At 40.2% G+C, this 22727-nt stretch overlaps 1 protein-coding gene across 2 annotated transcripts in view; it reads right to left on the reverse strand.

The window, feature by feature from the left end:
* The window catches only part of SYNPR (synaptoporin), a 311271-nt gene that overhangs the window by 110632 nt on the left and 177912 nt on the right, over positions 1–22727 (reverse strand). For both annotated transcript variants that reach the window (XM_004738296.3, XM_004738297.3), the window contains one exon: positions 7853–7977. In XM_004738296.3, the coding sequence (XP_004738353.1) occupies positions 7853–7977 (125 nt within the window). The remainder of the gene's footprint in view (positions 1–7852; positions 7978–22727) is intronic.

A 22727-nucleotide genomic window follows, 5' to 3' on the forward strand; every position in this document is an offset into this window, starting at 1 on the left:
CAATAAATAAATAAATCTCTTTAAAAAAAGCTATTAACCATATGTACAAAAAGGACACTACAATTCAGTGAACTCTTCATGTATGCTAAACATGACTTAACTGAAAGGTCACAACCATTTTAAGGGGAAAGTACTATTATTTCTTTCTTATAATAAGGAAACCTAGGCCCAGGGAGATTATAACTGGCCCATCCACTACGTGATGGAGCTTGGATATGAAGCCAGGTGTTTAATCTACCATTAACCCTTTGGCTACCCCACCTGCAAATCTCCCTAGCTCTCCCTGCCCCATAGAACCACCAGGTCTCATCATACACAAAATTTATTTTAATGTACAACATTATGATGAGATATTATAGTTATAAAGTTTCTGAAATGTTATCCAAAAAGAGTGAAACCCTTTGGTAATGAGAAACAATAAACAAATGCTTAAATGTAATTGCAAATGTAGCATTTCCTGAACACAAGGAATAAAACATTGCAGCCCTTAACATTTTTATTTTCCCCAAATTGGCCCTTATGATAAAAAGAACAGTTTATCACCACTGCTCTAGGGTATGGATCTTAGAGAAAAAATGCTTTTCCCCCAACAGAGCTAGCATTACTAGGTAATAACCCAAACTCCACAGATTTCCTGGCATCACCCTACACCTGTACCCATGCTCTAAACAGGAGTGGCAGAATCAGAGCAAGTGGCTATGGTTATACTATGGTTATAAAGGGGAGAACAGGCTTCTGTAGCCAGTGCCCAGCTGAGCACCCCAGTATGCCTTTCCCTCAACTGAGAAGACCCCCATCTCAAATTCCATTTCAAGAATAATGAGGAACAGACCAGAATCTCATTCCCCTACCCCCACTCAGGCCACACAACCCCGGAAGTACTGTGCTAGTGCCACTGAGTGTTTTCCATTCTGTCACTTTGGGAGGATTTCATCTCCCATTAGTTAAATGAGAAAAAAAATACAGACCTGATGATACCTTCAAGGACAACCCAAATAAGCACTAAAGAGCTAAAAACAAGTTAATAAACGTGAGACACTTAAATATGTATGCACTTTTTAATGTTTGCATACGGGAGAGAGACAATTGGGGAAGGTACCTTTCTGGGTAAAACACAACATAATAAAGGTTTTTTTTGTTTTTTTTTTTTTTGTCTTGGGGATATTTTTGCTAATTGATTAGAATAATTATCCTTTTTAGCTCTCTATTTTTAATTCCTTTCTTGATGAAAGTAAAAATATTATACTAAAAGAGAACTTATTGAAAGCCAGGCCTTGTTTTAAGCATTTCCCATATATAATTCACTTATTACAATACTGCTGTGAAATACGTAACACTGCCTCTGTTTCACAGAGGAAACAAAGATGTAGGCAACTTTCTTAATAAAACATAGCTAGTAGTTATGAAAGGGGATTTGAACCCAGCAGTCCACTTTATAGTTCAAGCTATACCATATTGTTTCAGTAGATTAATGGTATAAAAAGTCATAAAATCTTATTGTAGAAAATTTAGAAAATGTAAAGAGTATAAAAAGAATATTTGAGTCATTCATAATTTTACCACAGAGAAAGAAATTAACATTTTGATGCAATGATCATGACATAATCTCCATAAAAATGATTTAGTTTTTGTTATTTGGGTATGCCATGAGAAAACAAGTGTGGCTAACCACTATAATTAGAGAATATATTTGGAATGGACTGACAAAGTATAAAGTATCTAATACAAAATTTATTTTGGAGGTGCCATAGATCACTTCCAAAATCTAAGCAATCTTCTATTTTTCAGAAACTGAGGTTAAAGTACATGCTAGTATGACTTCTAAAGGAAGGAATCCACCATATATGCTAAGATACCACAGATACAGAAAATCAACTTTGGCTTTATATATGAAACCTGAACTAGAAACCATAAGGGGAGATGTTCTGAACTGAAGGTACTGATTTCTACTAACCAAGTTGGTTTTCACATGATCAACATTACATAAGATGGGGAAAAAAAAATTACACAAGATGAATTTTGAGTGAGAATAAATAGGGATTTATCTTTATCTATTATATGTCTGTCCATCTGTCCGTCCGTCCATCCATCCATCCATCCATCCACCCATTTTCTTTAATGTTTATAATTCAACCAATACTTAGGTTGGACTACCCCAAAGTAGAACCCGCGATCACAACATGAGAGCAAACCGTTTTTGGAGGCTTCATCTCTGAAAACACCAGTAAGTGGAGAACTGAGACAGGAATGGGAAGGAAGGTAATAAAAGTTGTGTTACTGACCAGATTTCCACTGTGGGCTGAGCTAATTTTCTGGATACCTCTCAGAGATGTTATGAAACATGCTTTAGAGTTGTACCGCATGAGAGGGGAGGAAGTTGGGATTCTATCTTCCAACTTACATTTATTATTGGATGAGGGCTGCTTCAGGAGAGAGCAACTCCCCAGCATTTCTGGTCTGTCCTATATACTGACCAAGCAAGTTCCCAGGGCCACAGAAAGACTTTTAACAGTCATAAAAGCTTGCAGTGAAAGGTGTAGGCTTGCATGGTGAAGGACTGGGAGATAAGGGCATGGCAGTATCTGTCACAGCCAGGTAGTAAAAAATAAAACAAAATCAAAATCATTAAATAGGTATAGTTTTGTTTTCTGGTTAGTCACTTTATACAATGCCCAAAGCATCTCCAATATCTTTAAATGTTATTTGAGAAAATGACTTTTAGTGGCTTCCTAGCTTCTCTTTTTTTTTTTTTTTCATTTTTTTATTATGCTATGTTAGTTACCATACAGTACATCATTATCAATGTAGGGTCCCATGGTTCATTGTTTGTGTATAACACCCAGTGCTCCATGCAATCCATGCCCTTCTTAATACCCATCACCAGGCTCACCCATCCCCTCACCCCTCCTTTCTAAAACCTTCCATTTTTCCCCCAGAGTCCATAGTCTCTCATGGTTCATCTCCCACTCCAATTTCTCCTCCTTCATTTTTCCCTTCCTTCTCCTAATGTCCTCTATGCTATTTCTTATGTTCCACAGATAAGTGAAACCATATGATAATTGACTTTCTCTGTTTGACTTATTTAACTTAGCATAATCTCCTCCAGTCTCATCCATGTTAATGCAAAAGTTGGGTATTCATCCTTTCTGATGGTTGAATAATATTCCATTGTGTATATGGACCACATCTTCTTTATCCATTTGTCTATTGAAGGGTATCTTGGCTTTTCCCACAGTTTGGCTATTGTGGATATTCTAGTCTCTCATTTTATGGGTATGTCACAATTTATTTAAACAATTCCCTATTTGGGGCATATAAGTTGTTTCTAATTTTGAAGAACTTAAAATGATACAACAATAAATACCTTTGTACACACTTCCTTTTCTATATCTCTGGTTATTTTTTTAAGGATAAATTAACCAAGGGCAATCTTGTTAATTAGCTAAAGCAGTAATTAGTACTCCTTAATCTACAATAATGCTTGAAATTGACAGTATACCTATGATTTTTAATTTTGCTGGGGGATTCCCAAGACATGTAAGTGATATAATAATTTATTTTTCATTTTAAACTGTCTTGTATTCTTTATATTCAGTTGTTCTCAAATAATGGGAGATCCTTACACACTGGAAAATTTATTATTGTTTAGCCAAAGTGGGAAGTTTATCACCACATCATCAAATGAGCTAATTACTTACAAGAAGCAGGAGGTGAATGTTCTCCATCAACATCATCTCACGCAGGCTTTAGGTAAGACAGTTAGAATCCCTGGAATTATGCACTCTACTTGTCTGAGGGAAAGTGTACCAAATTCTCCTTGTCATTCTTCAACAGTCTGGCACAATTTCTTTTCCACTAAGAAGTCCTTAATAACCACTATCAGTTACATCCACTGGTCTTTTCATAGTTTTTGCTTCTTTACTTCTTTGAAGTACTGGGTGGCGCTACTCACGCTGACTGGTAGCACATAGGACACATTCTTACCTACTGTGAAGCCTACACTTTGCTGGTTGTCTCACCTCTTCTTCTCTGCTTGGCTCCTCTTGGTTTCCTCAGTCATTCCTCTCATCCTTCATTTGCAGGCATAGCCCAGAGGTAAGCACTGCACTCCCATTCTTGCATTTCTCTTGGTGACCTCTCTTCTTCCAGGACATCCTTTTCATTACATGAAAACAACTCTTTTGCACTTCTTTCTGGCTTCACCTCTCCCTCCATGGGCTTAGCACAAACTTTCTTGACAGAAAGCACCCCAAACTCTGCATGATCAAATCCAAATCTACATTCTCTGCTTCAAAAGGTTTTCCCCATGATTCTCTTTTCATCACCTTTAGCTCCTTGTCTCTATTCAATCCCTTAGAAATTCCAGGTCTTCTAAAATCTTTCCATGAACCGCCTTTCCACCCTTGTCACTTTTCTCTACCATACTTTTTGCTCTGACTTACCATGCTTCAAACAGTCTGAATGTTGTTTTCTTTAGTTTTTATTCAAGCTAGTAGAATATATGAAATCTAAAAGTTTAGAATAGATTTTCTATGTGAACTTGTCTCAATTTTTCTCCACTCAGTCTTCTCAGTCAGAGTGATGGTGATCTGCTTCACTGGGTTGGTGTTAGGATCACATAATATACATGAAGGTGGCTAGTACAGTGTTTGGCAGGCTTATAGCAGACTTGCAATAAGAATTTGCAGACTTATTTATTCATCACTTGGACCCATCAGAACTAACCTTTGCCATGAAAATCTTTGTTCTCATAGCCCACAAACTCTCTGCTCTAACCTTTAGCTTCCATTTGACATGGATTGAGGATCCATGGAGAGTGTTAGTTGGCATTCTTCAAGTATACTTTCTAGAAAAATTAAAATTCTTATGATAAAAAAAAAAACTCGACTTCACACTTCTGTGTATAAAGGGCTAAACATTTTGAATCCAGAACCCTCCAAACTATCCAATAAGTTTTTTTTTTTAAAACCGAATTAACACATACAGTAAGTAAGAGAACAGCTAAGTATTTCTTGCTCATTTTGATCAGGAGTCAAAGGAAGGTCAGAAGACAAATGTTTTATGCCCATAGTAAAAGGAATATATTGCTGAATGTAAATTCCTTCCGATATGAGCCCCAAAAAATGTACATATGGTGGTATTAAGGAGTTACACATTTTGTCATATTTATCAGAAGTAGCATGTGGATATTTTGTAAATTACCTAGCATTTTCTAAATTGACTTTATCCCACACCTGATAATCTGATAAGGAAGTTTAGTAGCTTTATTTGCTCTGTCATTTACAGCCTTGGCATTAGAGTTTATTGCCTTCGTTGTGTTTGCAATTAACTGAATAGTTAGAAGCTGCTGGATGCTCTTTTTTTATTTCTCAGATTATGACCAAATCATTGGCATTGGCTTGTAAAGTTTTGAGAGAAAATAACCTTTTGAGTGATTTACACACTAGCCTCTTGTTAACCCAACTGCTTCTGAAACAAATGACACCAAAATAATCTCTATAGATCTAGATGTGGTCACTTACCACTGACAGCTTCCCTAAGAAGATAATGGCACACCATTCTGAATTATCCAAATGTATGAATGAAATTGCAACTCTAGTAAAAACCAGAGTCTCTTTGGAATGGTATGGGTATCTCTTAGATGGACACTAATGGGACAAAAGTGCAAGATACTCTGTGGGATGAGTGGGCTAATCTTGATTCCTGAATAGTAGACGCTGAGTGCTATACAGATGTGGTAAGCTGAGTGCCAAAAGCTTTCTTGTTTTCTTCTAGAAGAGTGGTTTTTATAGTGCTTATAGGAGACCTAGGGTTCTAAGGAGATATGGGAAGAAGTGCTGCCGCAGGGGAGGGGACGATGTGTGTGGCAGGGAGGGGGTGAAGGAAGACCAGCTCTATGCTTGAAGCCCCTTTCCTCACTGGCTTCAGCTTTCTTGGGGACTCCCATCTGTTCTAGATACAGAGCTTCTGAGAAAGGTAGTGGTTAGAAGATAAATGTCTGCTACTAAAAAAATAATACGGAGTTTCTTAGAAAGGAAGTGGTTGGAAGACAAGTGTCTGCTACTGAAAAAATAATGGTGGATTATCTTTGTCTCAGAACCCAAGTAAAAATATTTCAAAGAAGTGGGCCCCTGTCTTCACAGATGGCAATAAACATTTTTATCCAATTTCTTCAGCTGCCTTTTATTGGGCTGGTAACACGTCTTAGGAAGAAAATTAAGCCCAATACCAGAAACTGTTTGCTTGGAGTGTATTTTCAAGTATACACTTAGCCAAGGATTGCATGAAATTAAATATATTACCCTGCTCTCCACCAAAAACAAAGACAAAACAAAACAGGCACTGTTTTCCTGTCTAAACAGGTCTCTTGATTACTATCTTCCAGTGTGAGAGACAGAGAGACCTGTGCTCAATGTCTAGTGACTTGCTGATCTTCAAATGTTAATGGATTGACCTTTGACTCATCTGCTGCTACCAATCATTTGGGAGAAAATCACTGAAGAAGGCAATGCAGACTTTACAATTTCACGAATAATGTTACCAAGCACCCTACCCTTGCTGTCCAGCCATGGACATTTCTTATCTCCTATGCTAGATCCCAGCCATTGCTAGTTCTTTTCTTCTATCCTAGATCCCACATATTGATCAGTGAGTGTGCATTGGCTTGGTCATTCTCCAATAAGCCAAGGAGCGCATCCAGAACTTCAGAAGTATCAAGCACTTCTTCCCCCACCCCCATTTGCCTCATTTCTACTCACACAGGGAGCTTTTATTACCAAATTACCAGGGAATCTATGCTTAATATTTCTGAGCTTTGTACTGTCTTATTAGTTTAGAGAGTATCTACTTGAACAAAGGTGTTTGCAGCTTTTGTGAGTTCTACTCTTAAAAATCGTTCAGTATATTGGTATAAATGCTACTTCCCATGATTTATTGGTTATGAGCTGAGGCACTTTTGTTTTAGACTAGGAAAGTTTCACTAAATCTATATAATAAGGACACGTTCCATGACACGCAGATCCTCTGAGATGCTCAGTGAGAGAAGGTGTCTGCGGTCAAACATATTTGGGAAACGTTGTGTTTCTCTTGGTGATTCAAAATGTGCATTAGAAAAGCAGAGTTCTAAGAAGTATTTCTTAAATTTATTTGATCATAACATTTTTAAATTATCCCTCACCCTTTCTCTCCCTCCCTCCTTCTCTTCTTTATTAAACATTAAATATCAAGGGCTCATGGGAAAGATATCGGAAAACATTGTACTTTCCTATTTAAGAAAAGTTTTCAGGGGACAATTTCTACCTTTTTCTGTTATTCCAGAGCCAGCACCATGTCTGACACAAAATGATTACTCAATAAAAGTTAAAATGAAGTGAACAAGAGAGTAGATTAAGGAGATGCCAAACATCGTGCTGAAAGTTGTTTTAAAAAATAATACCAGGGGACACCTGGGTGGCTCAGTCGTTTATGCATCTGACTTTGGCTCAGGTCATGATCCCAGGACACTGGGATCAAGTCCTGTATTGGGCTCTTTGCTCAGTGGGGAGTCTGCTTCCCCCTCTGCCTGTCACTCCCCCTGCTTATGCTCTCTCTCTCTGACAAATAAATAAAAATCTTAAAAAAGAAAAATACTAGGTAGAGGCATCTGGGTGGCTCAGTTGGTTGATGGTCAGACTCTTGATTGTGGCTCAGGTCATGATCTCAGGGTGGTGAGATCGAGCCCAGCATCGGGCTCTGCCTTGGGTGTGGAGCTTGCTTAAGATTCTCCCTCTCTCTTTCCGTCTGTCCCTCCCCTTCCTCAAAAATAAGAAAGAAGGAAGTGCCCTCTCTGTGAGCATGAACAGCCATTCCCTACCTGAATGGGTAGGCAAATGCTATGTCAATGCTGAGGTTACTTTCCGTCTTGTTGACACAGTCCACACTCAGCCGCAGGCCTCCGGAATAGCCACCGCATGTTGCAAATGCAAAGATTGCAAAAAGCTGTGGAGAACAAAGAAACAAAAGAAAAGAGTTATTAGAATCACACTGATCTAGTGAAGTATGTCATAGGAGTTCAGTGTCTGGGTTGAGAGAGGTTACAGTTCTTCTAAAATATGGCATCATATATGGTTCAGGCAGGAAGATGAAAGCCAGGAGGATGATGGGAACTGCAGAGGTGGTGTCTGAAAAAAATAATCTGGCAAGCTGGGGTAACTGTGCTTGGAGGAAAACTGAACACGATATAAAATATCCATGTTTGTGTAAAGAGCTGTCATGCCTCAGAAGGTAGAGATAGGATCTCACATTAAAACAACCGGAAAGTCATACACTGAGGGATTAATGACAGAGGTCTCCAGGTAGAAAGAATTTGAGGTGTCTCTTTGCTTTCTTCCTTTGGTTTTATCTGTATTTTCTGCGATTAACATTTTTTATCTTTTGGAGTAATATAGTTTTTGTTTTTGTTTTTGTTTTTTGTTTATTTGTTTTTTAATGGCATAGTCAGAATTTGAGAGCTAAAGGGCTGGGGAAGAGTAGATGAGTATCTAAAAGGTACTATTTCAGAGCATCTGATTTTATTATAGGTCAGCCTCAAAGCCTCCCTGATTGTTACCTCTCTGTATTAGTTGCTCTTTGTCAACTATTAGAAGGGTTGACTGGTTACCAACTAATGTGATAGTCTATCCTGGTATAGAACATGGGTCTGTGGGAATTAGGTACCGAACATTAGGAGCAAGAAATCAGGGAAGGCTTCAAGAAAGAAGATACATCTGGGAGACCAAGGATGGCCCAAGATGGGAAGCAAATGCTAAACTTTGTCTGCTTAGTTTGTCTAAATTCAAAAGTATTTCCTGCTCATTTCCAAAGAAAGTCAATCAAGCACACTTAACACTAACCCATGTTGCAATACTCCCACTTATTTTATTTTCATTTTGGAATTCAGCTTCTCAAGGTAGCTTGGAGTCCCATTAGGAACACTAGCTCATTTTGTACAGTAAAGCAGAATTATTGTGCAAGGGTTAAGTGTATGGGCTCTGGAATGTGACCTTGGGAAGGTTCCTTAATTTCCCCATGCCTTGGTTTCCTTATCAGTAAAAACAGCATTGATAATAACTCTTCTGGGTCATTTTGCTATTCATGATATAAAGCAGAGAGTGGCTGTGGACAAGAAGGCTGCTGGAACTGGCAATGTTACCATGTCTAGTCAGAAAGCACAGAAGGGGGCGTCTGGGTGGCTCAGTGGCTTAAGCCTCTGCCTTCGGCTCGGGTCATGATCCCAGGGTCCTTGGATCGAGCCCCGAGTCGGGCTCTCTGCTCAGAGGGGAGCCTGCTTGCCCCCCTCTCTCTGGCTGCCTTTCTGCCTACTTGTGATCTCTCTCTCTACCAAATAAATAAATAAAATCTTTTTAAAAAGAAAAGAAAGAAAGCACAGAAGGCCAAAGGAGTATTATACGTAACACCTGCCATCTCAGTCTTACTCGGTAGTGAAGACTTTCAGAGCTGTTGGCCTCAAATGGCCATCTTACTGTAATAGGAAAAAGGTGCTTAATGATAAAACCTTCACGGGGAAAGGAATATTTGGGGACCTCTTTTTTTTTTTTCTGTGTGAGGCAGTTTTAAGTTTTTAGTTTTTAAAATTAGTTTTTTAAAAATGGAAACAACTTGACCAAAAAAACATAGTAGATATAGTAAGAGAAAACTGTGTTTATATGGGTTAACGTGTACAAGGCACTTAGAACAGATCCTGGCAGAGGACAGGACTCAATAAACATTAACAAATGTTATTACTCCAATGGATGTGGAAGGCTCCGTGGTAAGATGTTCCAAGCCATAAAACAGGAAATTCAGACTTACTCTCTAGCTAAACTGACACGACCAACAGTCCCAGTGAACCAGAATCCAAGCACTCCAGAAAAACTGATCTGTTTTGCTTTGCTTTGCTTCCTAATTTGCCTCATCAATAGCATTTGAGGAGGCGTTCAGAAGCTACTCTAAGCCACTCCACCATCTGGGGCTGATACACACAGAACACCAAGGCTGAAGGGAACCAGGAATTTTATCCCTGTGGTGTGCATCTGCTCACTTCTCACGACCAAATGCTCTCTTTCTGTCAGCTCGTAGTATTGGTAAGAATAAAGAGGAAGTGAGTTTAAGTGCTCAGTGCTTAAATCTAAGTTGCATTATAAAATACAGGATGTCTCGGCGCTTCGTGCCATGTCAGAATCCTGCCTTTGGAAAGACTTCTTCCAGAAGAAAGAGTGGGGTAATGGAGCCCCAACTCTGTGGTGTGGCTATGGAGACAGCCCTTCCCCCATTCAGGCGTCCTCACCTGAAGGACAGGAATGTCCTCTGTGTCTTCTTGAGTCACTGAGAGAACTCAATAAGATGGAATACATATTTATGTGCAGCCCCTCTCAATTCATGCAGAGATTATGTGGTAGTTACACACGGCCACTTCCATGGGTCAAGAGTCCTAAGTGTGTAACCAGCACTTGTACATGGCGTTGTCTATTCTTGCCATTATTAAGTGCCTACTATGGGCCTGGTATTGGGCCTGGCACTTAACATATGTGTCATTACTTTCTCTTAACGGCACCGGTGTGTGTGTGTGTGTGTGTGTGTGTGTGTGTGTGTGAAACTTAGCTTTCCCATATTAAAGATGTAGCAGAATAGCATAATGGCTCTAAGCAGGTGCATTTTAAAAAATTACTTGAACCATGAAAATGTAGCAAGTTAGAGTTGAAGGGACATAAAGATAAATCCTGTTAATTTCAGTGCTTACTAGTTATAAGGGAACTACCCTTGGCTTTTCATCTTACATTAAAGTGCTTTATATACAGTAAGGTATTATTAATACTACCATGTAATGAACGTAAGATTGAATGATAAGTATGTATTTAACTGTTCAAAATGTTAGATGTATAGAAGGAAGGTGTCAGACTGTTAAAGCCGCACATGCTACTAGTTTTTCTTTTAACTTCTATCGAGCTCTGAAAACACAAGACGTTGTACTTCAGTTAAATAAGATACCCACGGGCTTTCCGGTTAACTTTCTCCCTTCCCCCAGTCTTTACTGATTAAAGGGAAATCACACTGTGTGACCGATATCAAATTCACATGGGTTGGGTGAGGATTAAACAGATAATGTCGGTACAACACTCGGAGAGTCAGATCCTGCTGAGTGAATAACGTATTACAGGCATGGTTGATTCCATATTTGGGAGAGTAAATCAACTCCTTCAGACTGTATCAGCCAGGGGCCTAGTTCTGTAATTGGAATACATCAAGACAGAGTGGGGAGAGGGGACTGGAAGCTCTTTGGTGGGTCAAAATTCCCTTGGTGTTGAAGAGGAATGTACAGTGAGAGGGAACTCAGAAATGCCCTCACAGTTTCCCTCCCAGAAGTCTGCCCAGCCACTCCTCCCTAGGGGGCAGAGCAGTGGTGGGAGTCAGGCAGAACCCGAGTTTTAGTCCAATTCTCAACTGTCTGACACTGAGCAGGTTATTTAACTTCTCCAAACATCAGTTCCTACATCTCTTAAATCAGGACTAATTCACTGGTTCATTCAGCAGATGTTTAATGGTGCACTTACTCGGTTCCAGCTGTGGGGCGACAGGAAGATAAAAAAGAGAAAACACAAAGACAAAGAGGCCGCTGCTCACTGTGGAGCTCAACTCTGGATAGCGGAGAGTCAGAAAGAACGCAATTCCAAATCGTGTTATGTGTTTTCACGGGGAGGCTCTTCTAGACAGGGAGGTACACCTGAGGAAAGTTACATGTAAGCTAAGACCTTGAGGATGAAGGAGAGGAAGCTGTGCGGAGTGGAGGGAAGTGCTCTGGGAAGAGGGAACAGCTCAAGTGAAACCCCAAGGGAGGAAAGGCTTGCCAGGGGAAGGTCAGTGTGGCAACCGGATCATGAAAGAGGCTGAGAAGAATAGTGTTTACCTCACAGAGTTTGGTGTGCTTTAGCTGGGGGAACGTATGCAAAGCGTCAAGTTCACAGCCCTCAGCAAACATTAAAGCGTCTCCTCCTCCTCCTTCCTCTGCTACTATTACTACTGCCACCACACTACTGAAGAATCCAAGAACTCCAGAGGAAAATTCACTTGTCCCTACCGGGCTAGAGTAGAGTTGGAGCTAGTCCTGTCTCTGTGGACTCCCTGAGTCAGCATTCTTCTAATTAGCTGTACAATAGCAGGGAAAATAATTCCCAGCCACCTGGGTGGGAGGTAACTGTCAAATGTTCCATCCCCTTTGCCCAGAAATGCACCATGATGCTGTAGTGGCCTGAGGCTCTCCATGTTTCTCTTCAGTGTCTCATCGGCACATATAGGCAAGCTCACTAGTCAAGCAGAATGGATGTTTTGTGCTCAATTTGCTCTCCCTCCCTTTTTCCTTCTTTCCTTCCTTTCTTCCCTCCCTCCCTCCTTCCACTCTTGATTGGATGGAGGATTTTAGAAGGAGGTTCTTGGAAGACATTGTAAAGAGGTAGAAGCTTCCTTAGCTTCACAACCAGTCCTCGGAGAGGCCGTTAAAATGAACAAGAGGAAGGTCTGTGTGTCTTGTAAATCCTCGACTCTGCAAGGCAAATGCTGGGAGAAAGAGGGGCTGTGTGGCCAAGATGGAATGAAAACTGGAGGCGGGTCCTGTGTCTGAGGAGAGAGAAGGGCCTGAGGGGACTGCCTCTGTGAGGTATAAGGAAGCGAAGAGAGAAACAGCGCCCCTGGGTCTGCAGGAGCGACAAGCACTCTGAAGAGAGATGTGAAGACCGGGAATCTGTGTGTGTGCACAGGCACGCAGATGTCATTTTTTCCACATCCTGGGCTCTGTGTGTACATCCTCAGCACTGTGTTCCTTCTGGTAATGCAATCGACTCACCTTTGTAGATACTAGGGTCATAACCTTGAGGTAAAAGTCCACTTACCCAACCGAGTGAAATTATAAAATCTTTATGCGGCTCTCTTTCCTCAAGCTTCCAAATCTCAAACAAAGCAGACACCTCGCCCTCCAGCACATTCTAAGATAATCAATGATCATAGCCACTGTCCCCAATCATTCACTTCCCTTGAATTCAAGAGACAGAAATAAATCTCCTGCGAGGAACTCTCATTTCACTACTGTCTTGGGTGATCTACAGCTCTGTTCCTAACAACAAAAAATTATTCTCTAAATGGACATAATTAACCAGCAGAGATTTCCCTTGCATGCAGACTGATTAGAAATATATTCAGGTGAAAGAGACAGAAGCATTCCTTTGCATTTTCTGGCTTCATCAGCATCCATAAACCAAAACCAGCCATAGCAGGCACATCTTTGCACACTTAATGTTACCAAAGGTTTTTCCCTGAAAAGACGGCAAGTGGCTTCCTCCTCAGAACTAATTAAACCACACAAGGAATATCAATGAAAGATGCTATTAATCGTTCTGGTTAATTTGTGAGGCATAGTGGAAAGCAATAGGTTAGAGGAGGACAGGAAATCAGGTTGATTAATGGCTCTCACAGGGACCTGTGGTCTGTAGGAAAGTTAGGGAGGGGACATTTTCTATGGCCTGATGCACAACCTCAGGCACGAAGTCTACCTTGGAAGAAATAAAGTGAGAATAAGGAGACTAGTATGACAGAGATTGGAAAATTGAAACCAGGTACTCATCATACTCACGATGCCACTGAGCTATGCACTGACAACCAGAACTCCAGGAATGCTATTGATTTCTAGCATTTGACTTGCCAGTTTCCATGATGTGACTACTTCTGCCATGGCCTACTCCAAGCTACCGTCTTAGTACCGGCAAACTTGATTAGAAGGAGAAGTGCACCATCAGTTGGGTGCCAGCACACTGCGGGACCTTCCTGGACTCTCCCCAGGAGCAAGAGCCTTGGGTTTATTTCATTGACTCATCCCTCATATCCCGTATTTCCTGTTATTTCATACCACTCACCTTGGGCTTATTGCATTGATTCTCTTCTCCTCCATTGGCTACAACTATTCATCCTTTTATCACTCAGTCACTTATTCACAGAGTTATTGTAGCAGAAGCTCCTGATGCCTTGCCTCTAGCACCTAGGCTGAGCCTCACCTGCAGCCTCAGGGAGCCAGTCTGGTCCATGCACAGACCCAAGGCTCCGCCCTCCAACCCCTGAGCCTCTTTGCTGAGGGCCCCCTTGGGCAGCAGGAAGGTGTCCGGCCTGTGACTGCGGCATAGTGGAAGTCCCCTGGACTTAATTCTCGCCGGCTTCCAACCAATTTGGGATAGAAATGAGTGGACAAAATCCCAGTGTTCCTGCCCCTCTGCTGGGGAAACTCTGAGGCGTGTTTAGTACAGTTTCTCAGAGGCTGCCCTTTGAGATGGAGCCTCCGTAGTCTACAGCAACGTCTCTCTCTGGTCATTCATATCTGTCACGGGCCTTCCTCCTTTCCCTGTCTCAACTTCCTCCTCATCATCGTGCCTCTTGGTATCACCTTCCAGGTAAACTTCTTGAGTCAAAATTCTTGTCCCAGGATCTGTTTCGGGGGCTGTCACTGAAACAGTTATCGAAACCCGACCAAGGGCCCATTACTGTTCAGGCACTGTAACATGCCCTAGGATTACATTAATAAAAGGAATTGTTCCTCTTGGCACACCTTATCTCATGCCTCTCAGCTTCCAGCTTTTCACACCCTCATCCCCCCAGCCCTCTAAGTTAGCTGAGCTCCTTTATAAATAGGAGGTCTTCTTTGACCATATTCTCCAGAGCAGGCTTCCTGACCCTCAGTCCACCCAACCCCGGCCCCATTATTCCCTGTCTTTGTTTTTACAGAGACAGATATCTTATAATCTGTCTTCGTTGGCATTATTTATTCATCTGTTTATGTTTTGTTTGACCACGTCCCCGAGGAAAGGTAACATACTTATCTTTGTCAACTGCTGGATCTCTACCACCTCGTACAATGCTTGGCATGAAGTAGGGATTCCCTAAATACTTGTCGACTAAATAAGTAAATATAATTCCCTCCTCCACCTCTAGCGGACCTGCTGTGTATTCGGGGATACAGACAAGTGAATGAAAAGGCACCGCGATAGTGTTTTTTTGTGTCATTGGAGCGTGTTAGAGGAAAATACGGCACCTATGGTATGTCCTTGCAGAGGAGTGGAGGAGAAATGAGGAAGAGCTATCTGGAGAAGTGGTCAGCTAAGGAGGAATCAGGAAACCTGCCAGATTTATCCAGGTAAGAGGGAGAAGAAGAGTATTCTAGGCAGAGACAGCAGCAAGTCAAAGACTCTCAAGTGGGCAAGTGAGGGACACTCGGGCTGTGCAGTCGGCCCAACGAGGGCAGATGCTGCAAGGCGGGAACAAGGGATGGAGGAGGGCAGGGGTGCTTCAGGTCTGGTCTAGCAGGGATCCCCAAACTACGACTCCTGGGCGGTTTCCAGCCACATCCAACTCCGTCTATTCGTGTATGTATGTCTGTAGCTGCTTTGAGGACAGAATAGAATACTGACAACAAAGACCCTGCTCCACAATGCCAAACATATTAACTAACCACCCCTTCTGGAAATAGTCTGTCCCTGGGAAGAAGCCCCCCCAAACCTGAAGAAACTCCAGTTTTAGGAGGGGATTAGGATTTCAGCAGGGGAGAGGCACGACAAATTCGCATTTCAGACAGGCCGTGGTGGTTGCCACGGAGAGTGTGGAGTGAGAGAAGGAGGGACAGGGTTCTGGAAGACCAGCAAGTGTCTTACTTCTCTAGGGTCTAAACCCCCTGCGTCCACAGGACCATGTCCCAGTCATGTTTATATCCCCGGCTGCGCCAAAACCTCCTTTACGGCTCCTACATTTTGCCAAGGAGTGAATGGCCAAGAGAAGACGAGAGGGTGTAGTGCACAGAAAAGCCTATTTGGGCACTGAAAACAATAACAAACATTATGCTGACAACAGTAACAATAAAACAATTATATGTGGTTCTCTGTGCCAGTCTCTTCAATAAGTACATTATTTACATTAGCTTGTTTCATCCTCTCAATGGCCCCGGGAAGTAGAAACACAATCCCTCATTTAATAGCTGATAAAACCCAAGGCCATACACAGTTTTTTTGATGTGTGAAGTCATCATGGTTTGAACTCAGACCTGCCTTTCTCTGAAGTTTATCTTCCTTCTTCTCAACTTTCCCAGGGCTGTGACTGGGGTCTCTCTTGGCTAGCACATGCTATGGGAAGACTAACACAGAAATGCCAGTTACGGGGCATGGGAAGCTGTTCTCATCATCAATGCTCAGAAAGCCAAATGAGGACTAAGGAAAGCATCCACAGGACAAAGTCCTGATCATCCAAATGGATGCCCGTGTAGCTCAGGCATTTTGCCTCAGCAACACAGACCTTCACGCTAGTATCACAGGTCACCAGGGGAGGGGGGATAGAGTCTGGCATGACAGGAACACTTAGCTTGTTGTGGTGAGTAGGTCATGTCAATTACACTGCACAAGTCCCCCCTGTCAGCCACAGCGGGGCTGACAGCTTGCTCACTTCCACACATCTCTGTCATTCAACAGTTTACAGGTTAAAGGGACCCGATTCCCTCTCCTCCACTCCCCTCTGTTGAATCCCTCTTGTCCCTTCTCCTTTTATGATTTGTCTTGGGCTGATGAGCCATTTGTCCCAAGAACCCCCCCAAGAGCATTTCTGGGAACACAGTTGTTTCCAGGAGCTGATTATCTCAATAGCAGCCCTGGAAAAGTGAAGTTGACTGCCAAGTTAGCTTCTGGTGCAGAATGAGTTTTTGATTAACTGTGGCGTCCCTCACACCCCACTGGTCACCCAGGAGGCCCCCAGCAGACTGATGAACACATTTAAAACCTAATGTTCTATTTCTACTCATCTTTGTCTAATTCTTTCTTTTAGTGTGTCTTCTCTTGCTGATAATTGGATTTTTCCAAGGAAATTGACCAAGCATGTTCTTCACTATCAGTTTATGGTTACTGCAATATTCTGACCCAGAAAGCTTCTGTGAATAACCCTGTAAAACCTCAGACGGAACCTTTATGTAGAGATAAACTGCAAGTTGTCCCTGGAAGACAATATAATTGTATCTTATAGGGATGCCCTGAAAGCTACCATCAAAAAGCTTTCCCATGTAGAGCTGTATGTTTCCTCCTGTCATTGTACATAACTATCTGTGTTCTTAACCAGCAACAGTATCTTCCACACTGCATTTTATTTCATGCTACCTGTCAAATACTGGATATTGTGCCCTTCTACCTACTTTGTGATTTGTGTGAAATCCTCCCAGGCAAAAGCAGCCTCACAGAACTGGTACTTCATACCATTGCGTGAGGAATTCTGCGCTACAGAAAAAGAGCTCCAAATTAATTACAAAGCAGAAGATGCTTCTGCTTTCCTGGTCTTAAATGTGCAGTTCAGAGACTGGATCAATGAATAAAAATATTTGGTCACAGGTAACAGAACACTTGACCTATAGGGGTTTAAAGAAAAAAGGTTTACTTTTCATACATATTGAGAAGTCCAGAATTGATGACATCTATACACACATCTCTTTGGTTCTTATGGTCTTGACCTCATAGTCACAAAATGGCTGCTGTGTCCATAGACATGCCAGCTGCATGGTCATTTCCCTTGTCCTAGACAGTACCTAGGAAGTCCTGTGCCTCATATAATAGGCACACAGAATAGGTTTAATTTAACACCTACCCATAGTTGAAATGTCAATTTCTGCTTGAATTTTATTTTCCAGCATTAAAGCCTGATAAATCTTTGAAGTAAAATGCATGGTTGAAATAGTAAATATAAATTGGAAACAATCTTCACGCTTATAAAAATATAGAGTAATCAAATAAATTCTGAGATATTCAGCCAATGGAATATTATGCAATAGTGTAAAAGAATGAATAGCAGTATAGAAAGTTGTTCATCTTTTTGCAAAGAAAAAGAAAGCAAATTGCCAAGTATACTATACATGTATATATTAAATAGATTTGTAAAGGTCTAGAAAGGAATCACTGAAGTATCACCAGTTGTTACCACTGAGAATTGGACTTTGGAGGCAGAAATTGTTTTTCTTTTCTTTTCTTTTTTTAAAAATTTTATTTATTTATTTATTTGAGATAGAGGGAGAGTGAGTGAGAGAGAGTGAGAGGGCATAAGCAGGGGGAGTGGCAGAGGAAGAGGGAGAAGCAGACTCTCCGCTGAGCAGGGAGCTTGATGCGGGGCTTGATCCCAGGACCCTGGGATCATGACCTGAGCCAAAGGCAGATGCTTAACTGACTGAGACACCCAGGTGCCCCAGAAATTAAGTTTTTCATTATTTTTATATTTTTTCTTTTCTTTTTTAAAGATTTTTTTTATTTGAGAGAGATAGAGTGTGAACGCGAACAAGTTGGGGGGAGAGTGGCAGAGGAAGAGGGAGGAGGAGAGGAAGAGAATCTCAGATTCCCCACTGAGCACGGAGCCCAACATGGCGCTCATCCCATGACCCCGAGATCATGACCTGAGCTGAAATCAAAAGTCCGTTGCTTAACTGGCTGAGCCACCCAGGTGCCCCTCATTGTTTTTGTATTGTTTCAATTTCTGCCAATAAGCGTGTATAACTTTTGTAACTAAAAAAAGATTTTATTAAAATTGCAAATTTAGACAACCTCTGAGTAACCTGAGTAATTTGAGCCTGTCATTAGATGGTGGTGCTGTTTTTAACTTTCATTTGGATGAAGAAAAATATAAAATCAAAAAAGCCCCACTCCCTTCTGGAATTGTCTTCAATAATACCTTCAAATTATTTACATTTTCAGAGGATGTAAATGGAATAATATTTTTGACCTGCTTAGTTATTAAAATATTTTGGCAAAGTCACTCTCTAGATCAAGGTAAAAATATTTCAAAATACGCCATGTGAACATAGGGCCCAAGTATACTTCCATCATCAGTTGAGTTAAAAAGTGCAACTTATCTTTCATCAGATTCAGTGACGGCAATTATTTTTAAAGGAATCAACTCTAATTCTCTCATATCTGTCATAATGGAATAATGAGAAAAAATAAAAATTCAGCAGAGCCTCTCACCCAGAACTGACACCATTTCTCTGACACCTGATGAGAGTCTTTTGAATTAATTTCTTGCTTATTGTAGTGTTTTTGAACTTGACATTTTTCTGTGATATGGACTTCCTGAACTTTCTTACCTATCATAACCGTCTCTACAGCATTGAAGAAAATCACTGATGATAGATATCTTAACCACATACTTCTGCTTGACAAGAAAATTAAAGCAAGATATGCCCAGGGAACACAGCTATCATTTTGTAGTCTGATAACATGTTTTGAGTATGTTGGCGTGAGCTATCCTTTGCCAGAAGCCATACTTTCATGATAATATAGAATGACTAGATTTTTTTCTTAAACGGAAGATAAGTCACGACCTGTAAACCCCATTTTTAAAAAAGAGTCTGCTTTGATACTATATTCAGAAAATAAAAGTCAAGTTGGGATTCTATCCCAGTTGAATTCAGTATATTTGACATCTCTTCTTTAAAATTTAAACATTTCGTGACCTAGAGTTGTATTTATATCCTTAAAGCAAATTAGAATATCAGATTATTTTGGGAAAAAAAAACTGATCCATAACGAATTGGCCACACTGAATTAATTCTTTTTACTAGACTGCATGGCTCCTTACAAAAGAAGTTTCTCTCATTTCTTCTCCTTTATTTTTATATTGTTTTCTGGCTCTTGGCTATTTTTTCTTTAATGTCTCTTTTTTTAACTTTATTTTTTCAGTATTCCAAGATTTATTGTTTATGGATCACACCCGGTGCTCCATGCATAGGTACTCTCCTTAATACCCACCAAAAAAAAAAAAAAATTGTGTTGTAAATTCAGCTTCTCCTTGATGAAAGACAAGCACAGAACCCCATGAAAAGAGCAGCAGTTGATTTTTTTTTTTTTGCTTATTTTTGTATTTTTTTTGGTGCTTTGTGGCTATATTAAATAATACCTAGGACTTACCAAATGCAAGCCATGCATATAAACAAGGCATTATATTTGAGCACATGATTACATGAGCTCAGAATTACTCTTAGAGTTGTTGTCAGAAGAATTCTGAAACATGCAAATAGTTGTGTTTAGAGATTTAAAGGCTTTCCCCATGTTCTACTTCCTTTGAACACCTCACTGGCCAGTTGCATCTCTAAACTGTTCAAACTTTGAAACATTCATACACTTGTTGAACATTCTGATTTTTTGGCTATTTGATTTCTGGGTCAAAACCTCTGAACCTCTCAAACATGAAGCATGGTCATCAAATCAATTGTGTCGTAAGAGACAACTTGCCACGATGTATTATTTTGATTACACGATGGAGAAAAAGAGCAAGCCTCAAAAAGGCAGGTAAAAGGCAGCATATTATTCATATTGAAAAATACTCAAAATAGTAGAGTAGAAGTTCTATAGGAGTAGTTTGAAGTAGATTCTAAAGTAATATTTTCTGATTATAATTCAAATCATGACAAGAACACAGATGTTTTTACTTAGTGAGACTCTGTGACCAATAGTGTGCTTGGGTGCTTTAGAGACATTGTTATCTCTGAAATCTCATCACTCTGGGAGGTAGATATCATCATCATCCCCATTTCAGAGTTAGGTAAACTAAGGCTTAGAGGGGTTAAGGGATTTGTCCAATGCCACTCAGATAGGGAATGACAGTTTGAATCCATACTAAAAGAAACAACCAAAATTAAAAATCTAATTGGACATCGTTATAGGACATTAGTGAACAAATCCATTATTTTATAAACTAGTAACTGAAAGGGAAGAATCAGTCATTTATCTTACATTTTCTTTATGAGTGCTATTTGTAAGTGACTAAACAGTAGAAGAGAGGAAATTTCCCATTTGTAAAACTATTCCCCTAATAATGAAGAAGGAATGATAGAATTGGAATATCACCATTTTGCAATTTATTATGGACTGAATGTTTGCGTCCCACCCAAGTTCGTATGTTGAAGCCTGAATTTCCAGAGTGGCTGTATTTGAAGATGTCAACTCTAAGGAAGTAATTAAGGTTAAGTCCTAAGGGTAGGGCCCTGATCCAGTAGGACTGGTATCCTTGTAAGAGGAAACACCAAAGCCTCCTGCTTCTCTGTCTTTTTTCCTGCAGACACACTCACCAGGGAAAGGCTATGGGAACACACAGTAAGTAAGAAGGTAAAGTCCTACAAGCCAAAAGAGGAGGCCTCAGAATGAAATCTATCTTGCCAGCACCTTGACTTTGGGCTTGTCAGCCTCCAGAACTGTCAGAAATAAATTTCTGTTATTTACGCCACCCAGGTTCTGAGGCTTTGCTCTGGCAGTCTGAGTTCAGATATGACCCTTCATGAACTAATAAATGTAAGCACAGATGACTGATAACACAAAAAAAGACACAATCAGATATTATGTGCCTTAATCTAATAGAAGAAGACCTCACCAACTGTGACACATTCTTGGCAAGAGGAAATCAATCAATCAATCATTCAATCACTCATTCACACTCTGAATTTCAGCAAGCCTCTATTCCTAAGTGCCAATTTACAAAACAGTATAGAAGGGACAGGAACATGTAAAATGACACCACGGGGACTAAACCAGTAAAATCCAGATCCTGAGAAACCCTACAAGGGAGAACACCTTGTTTGTTCAAGAACAACAACAAATAACAAAAATGGACAGCATGCATGAGAGAAAGATTGGAGGGGGAGGCTGACAGAGAGGAACTTATAGATTAAAAAGGTTTTAAGAGATATATCAATCCAATGATGGATTTTAAAAGCATTCAGATTTAAGGAAACCATAAAAAATCATGAAATTAAATGAGACTTTTGGGAATTTGTAGATATTTAATGATATTGATTTACTGCTAATTTTTAAAATGTGAGATACAGTATTGTGGTGCTTTTGTATTCAACTACTTTGAGAGATACATACCAATTTATTTATGAGAAAACTGATAGGATGCCTGGGAAAAAGGTATAACAAGAGGAGCATAAAAAGGAACAACCCTGGCTATGAGTTGAATATTGTTGGAGGTAAGTGATGAATAAACAGAGGCTCATTAAATTATTCCCTGTTTTTTTGTCTGAAAATTTCCATTATTTGAAGTTTTTAACAACTGAGATCAGATTATAAATGAACCTAGATGTGAATGTACATATATAGACAAAATTCAATCGTTTTTTAATTTAATATATGTAAACAGTTTTCATGTTTTCTTTTTCAAAGGTATTAAAAAACAATCTTAATCAAAATTCCTGAGAAAAATGCTTTTTACAGCGAGGAAGTCTCACTCTGTTCTATTATTATAATACTGCAGGACTTAGAAGAAAATATATTTTTTAACAAAATTTTCTTTCTTAATAATCTTTTATTGATTGTTCTAAGAGCCCATTTAGTTCTGCCTCATTATGAAAGAGCAGCTTTTTCTCATTATGTTTTAATGAGATGAAAGATCACCATAGCCTAAAGGACTATACGTGCCACGTAAAGGACAGCATTTCCTAGGCAACAAGACAAAAATCCCCACCATCATTCAATAACGTCTTTCTGTTGATTAAATTCAAGAGGTAATAAAATATATCAAATTACTTAATATTTAATATATTGGTTTTCATTTCTGAGTACTAACATTGTTGAGTGGAGTTCATATAGACCGAACTGCTAAGCAGAGACATAAATACTACCCCATCCACTTCAGCACTGCAAAAGGGACTGCAGATTGGAGCCGTCCAGTGA

This window comes from Mustela putorius, unplaced genomic scaffold, assembly GCF_011764305.1.
Source record: "Mustela putorius furo isolate JIRA1106 unplaced genomic scaffold, ASM1176430v1.1 tig00000095_pilon_pilon_pilon, whole genome shotgun sequence".
Taxonomy (NCBI): domain Eukaryota; kingdom Metazoa; phylum Chordata; class Mammalia; order Carnivora; family Mustelidae; genus Mustela; species Mustela putorius.